Raw genomic sequence first — 3,879 nt, 5'->3', positions numbered from 1 at the left:
TATCACATGTGCGAAAATAAATCACTAATGGAGTACAGAAATAAACTGAGGTAAAAAGAACAAATTCGGTTCAGTCGGTTCATAGGGTTACAATAAAGCTTCACGATGATGAGGAAAGAAAACAGAAAGAACTTGTTGAATTCATTCCACTGACGTTTGGAAGCTATATTACGTCGTTGATTGTAAAGTGGTTAATTCTCCCGATTTCATCTAGAACGATGTTTGCGAAATTGCAATTAAATATTTTGGTGACAATTCGATTTTGAACTTTGTCAATCTTTCAGCGCTTGTAGTTGGTCATTCAATCTAGATAATCTAATGGAAATTGTGACACCTTATAGAATGTTCTCACTCTTTCTAAATATGTGCTTAGTTTTCGTGTAGGTCTCTCAGTAACTGCATAAATCTGTGTTTTTTCAGACGATGCATTTTTCATCCCTGATCCTATTTCCACCTCAAATGCACTGGTCTAGGGGATTGTTCCAAAACAGCGAACGTGGTGAAACGGGGGTATGACGGCCGCTCCCATACAACAGATTATCATTTATCGATTCACTAAAAAAATGCTTTCATTTTTTTTTCTTCTGATTCAATCCAAATGAAGTTCAGCTGCATCAAGTTGAGAATACTAACGGCCCCGCTATCATTTATTGATTCATAGGGAGCCAACCCGTTAATTTGTTATTGGTTCATAATAAAAATATCCAAATGCAAATAATGTTTTTTTCTTTTTTTTGAGAGCGTTCGTTTTTTTTATAAACGTTTTAATTTGAGTCAACTCGCCATTCAACTCTCGCGTTGGGTGATAAGTTGCCAATCAAAAAATATGTGCGGAGTTCAACGCTGCGACGAGACTCATGTTAATAAATAAGTACAGATAAGTGAAATGTTAGAGATAAAAGAGAGTATATATATATATAGGTATACGAAGTAGATTTCTTCCTTTTCACCCTGTATATATATATAGTTGAAGGATATCATACGTGGGGGGAATGCCTAATAATTGCATAGCAATAAAAGGAAGGTAAAAAGAACAACCCCTAGGGTTACAACAAAGCCTCGCGATGATGAGGAGAGAGGAAAGAAAACAGAGTGTGCTTGTTTTAGTTTATTCTAGAGGCGTTTTTGGACGCAATTATTACGTCCTTGATCGTGGTTAAACTTGAGATAAATAAATTTTATCAACTTTAAACCCAAATTTATTGCACAGCTCAACACTGATTTTGAACTCGAGGATATTTCAGGTATTTTACGACGATTTTTGGGCGCTGATTGTAGCATTCATTTTGCCGGATTGACTCTAGTTTTTGGGATAATGCGAACTCTCAACAATGTGATTTGTATGCTGCTTATGATATTATCATTGAAATTTATTTTACAAATAACACGAGAAGAAATGTTATATGGAATCGACATCCTCCACGTCACCAAAGGTGCGCATGTAGAAATTTTGTAGTAAGTAAAAAAATCTTTGAAAGCTCTTTCAAATGCTTCAAACCACTTTGTCTCTGTTATTGATAGTTTTTTTTTAAGAGTGTCACAAGGCTTCTGGATACCATGTATGTCAGAAATGGTGCTCAAAGAACCTGCTTTGATTTTATCACTTCGTATGTATTTCATACAGCAAAAGCGAAAAATAAAACTGTACAGTGACAGAAACTAAGCAACAAATGTTTTAAACAACCGTACATTTCAGGCTTCATGCATCCAGGTAAAACATGAAAAGAAATGTGGATTAACGAATGTTGGTTGTGTAAATCCGCTTTCATGGTTTAAACCTCTTTGCGAAGGTTGATACGGCGCAAGAAAGCGCCGTTAACACCATAGTTTCGACAACTGCTACCACGATCAAGCTCCAGGCTTTTGGTTCTTCACCTATGCAATGTCCGTATTGGTTGCACGTCGCGTTACCTTTACATTTAGTTCCGTTGAGAAGGTGAACGTCTGCACTCGCCTCTGCCAGATCCTGAAATGGTACGCAGTCTGATTTATCGTTCAAGCAACACAGTCGACAGACGTCGCGCCCACTGCAGGAACACATTTTAAATGTTATTTTCTCGCAGAGTGACTGTAAACAACGGTTGTCTGAGCAAGATCCGAATTTTTCAACTTTATGTCTTACGGGTGTAACTTCCCTGGCTTTCGGACAATGCTTCGACTTGCCGTCGCATTCCTGTATTTTCTGGCCGTGATGATCGAATTCGCATCCAGTTCCAGCGGCTTGAATCGTGCAGTTCCTCGTGCAGCACTCGTCGTCCCTACCGCTGCATACCCTATTTTCGTGCCTTCGATAAGTACACTCGGCATCCCCACCGAGACCACCCTTTGGTGTACAGCACTGGTCCACGTTGTCGCAGATTTTCACGTTTCCACAGTCGCATTCTTCTCCTCTCTCTCGGACGGCGTTGCCGCAAATCGCACCGCCCCTTGACTGGCATTTTCTAAGACTTTTTATGTTTTTCTCCAGATATTCCGTTACAGCCAATATGGAGCAGTTAGAGAATAGTTTGAGATTTCGAGCACCTTCGTTCTCTGACGTGGCATAAGTCGCGAAACTATTTTCATTACCGCAGTTATCTCCGGTATCATCAAAAGCGCCGAGAAGATGTCCAGTCTCACGAGCAAATATACGAATATTGGCACCCAAACTTTTTTCTATTCCATTCTTGTGGACGGTACTGAAATACGAACTTTTTTTCTTTTCGTCACACATGCCTTGTAATTCACTCTTCCCTTCTGTATCTATATTGAATATCAAGCTCAGGACAAGAAACTTGGCACTGTAACTGCTTTTGTACGTTTGCTGAAAATCAAATAATAAATCATCCAGTCTTTTATCATCGATAGGATCACTTGTATTAGTGATATGATCATGTGGATATGTTAGTGGATAATTGCTTACGTTCTTGCTTGCAAAAATAGTTATCTTCTTGTTGATTATTTTCACTCTTCTCGATCCGAACGTCGTTGCACGAAATATCTCGTCCACCCCTCTACCGAGCAAGTACAAGAACGCTTCCGTATCCTCTCCCTTCATCTTGTACAAAGAATCGTGGGCGACTGTTTCAACTTCGAAGGTCAGTGTTTCAATAGATTCACCATCCTCTGAATTGGCTGTTTGCGGTCGGGACGTGCCTCTACAGGCTATCGAAATATTGCAATCACGATAATCAACGAAACCATGTCTATAATGATGTCCACTTACTTTTTCGATGATGGATTCGTTTTTCTTGTAGGCAATGGCTTCCGGAGTGACGTCGAGATCATGGGGATTATGTACGCTGGCTGGTTGCACGAAATAAGCCGTCTCTCCGTTATTTATCGATACGAAACCTTCGAATTGACCGTGCATGTTCCTGTATCCCTCGGCATATGCCGTCGAGTTATTGAACTCGTAATATGCGGCACTAAAGTATCGAATTTCCACGTCATTCGGACCTTTCCTTCCATCCGTTTCCACTATCGTACGATGTATTCCTTGATGAGTAGATCTGTGGAGCAGAATGTTGATATCGTCGTTGAAAGCTCTGAAACTGAGCTGCATAAGATCGTCGGGACTTTCTCCATCTGCTTCATCCTCTGGAACTTTGCCCTCGACACTTTCGTGGTATTCTTCCGGCCGGCGGAAATTCACCTCGACCATTTCGCGTTGCGGAGCAGCACGTAAAAGACATTGCGAAACGAACACCAAGACAAACAATGTTTTCAAAGCCATACTTTTGTATACGAAGAGAAAAAACCCACTCACACACAAATTCGATATGAAGCTCACTCCAAACGAGAAAAATACGAATATCTTTACAAATGTATCCTATTCATAATAAGAAAGACTTTCGAAAGGCTGGCGACTGCACAAGAATATCAGTTATAAAAATATAA

The 3,879-nt window shown here is 40.0% G+C and overlaps 1 protein-coding gene across 1 annotated transcript; it reads right to left on the bottom strand.

Moving 5' to 3' along the window:
* Positions 1-1,765: 1,765 nt before the first annotated feature.
* LOC149070497 (disintegrin and metalloproteinase domain-containing protein 10-like) lies at positions 1,766-3,643 on the bottom strand. The gene has a single exon (XM_089248877.1). It carries the CDS (start codon positions 3,641-3,643, stop codon positions 1,766-1,768), a length of 1,878 nt encoding a protein of 625 aa, XP_089105003.1.
* Between the last annotated feature and the right edge of the window lie 236 nt (positions 3,644-3,879).

The sequence above is a fragment of the Pholcus phalangioides genome, unplaced genomic scaffold (assembly GCF_987345545.1).
Source record: "Pholcus phalangioides strain wild (caught in Gottingen) unplaced genomic scaffold, Ppha-v1.0 ptg000021l_1, whole genome shotgun sequence".
In the NCBI taxonomy this organism is placed as follows: domain Eukaryota; kingdom Metazoa; phylum Arthropoda; class Arachnida; order Araneae; family Pholcidae; genus Pholcus; species Pholcus phalangioides.
Note: the sequence above shows the minus strand (reverse complement) of the source record. Positions and strands in the feature narration are given on the sequence as shown.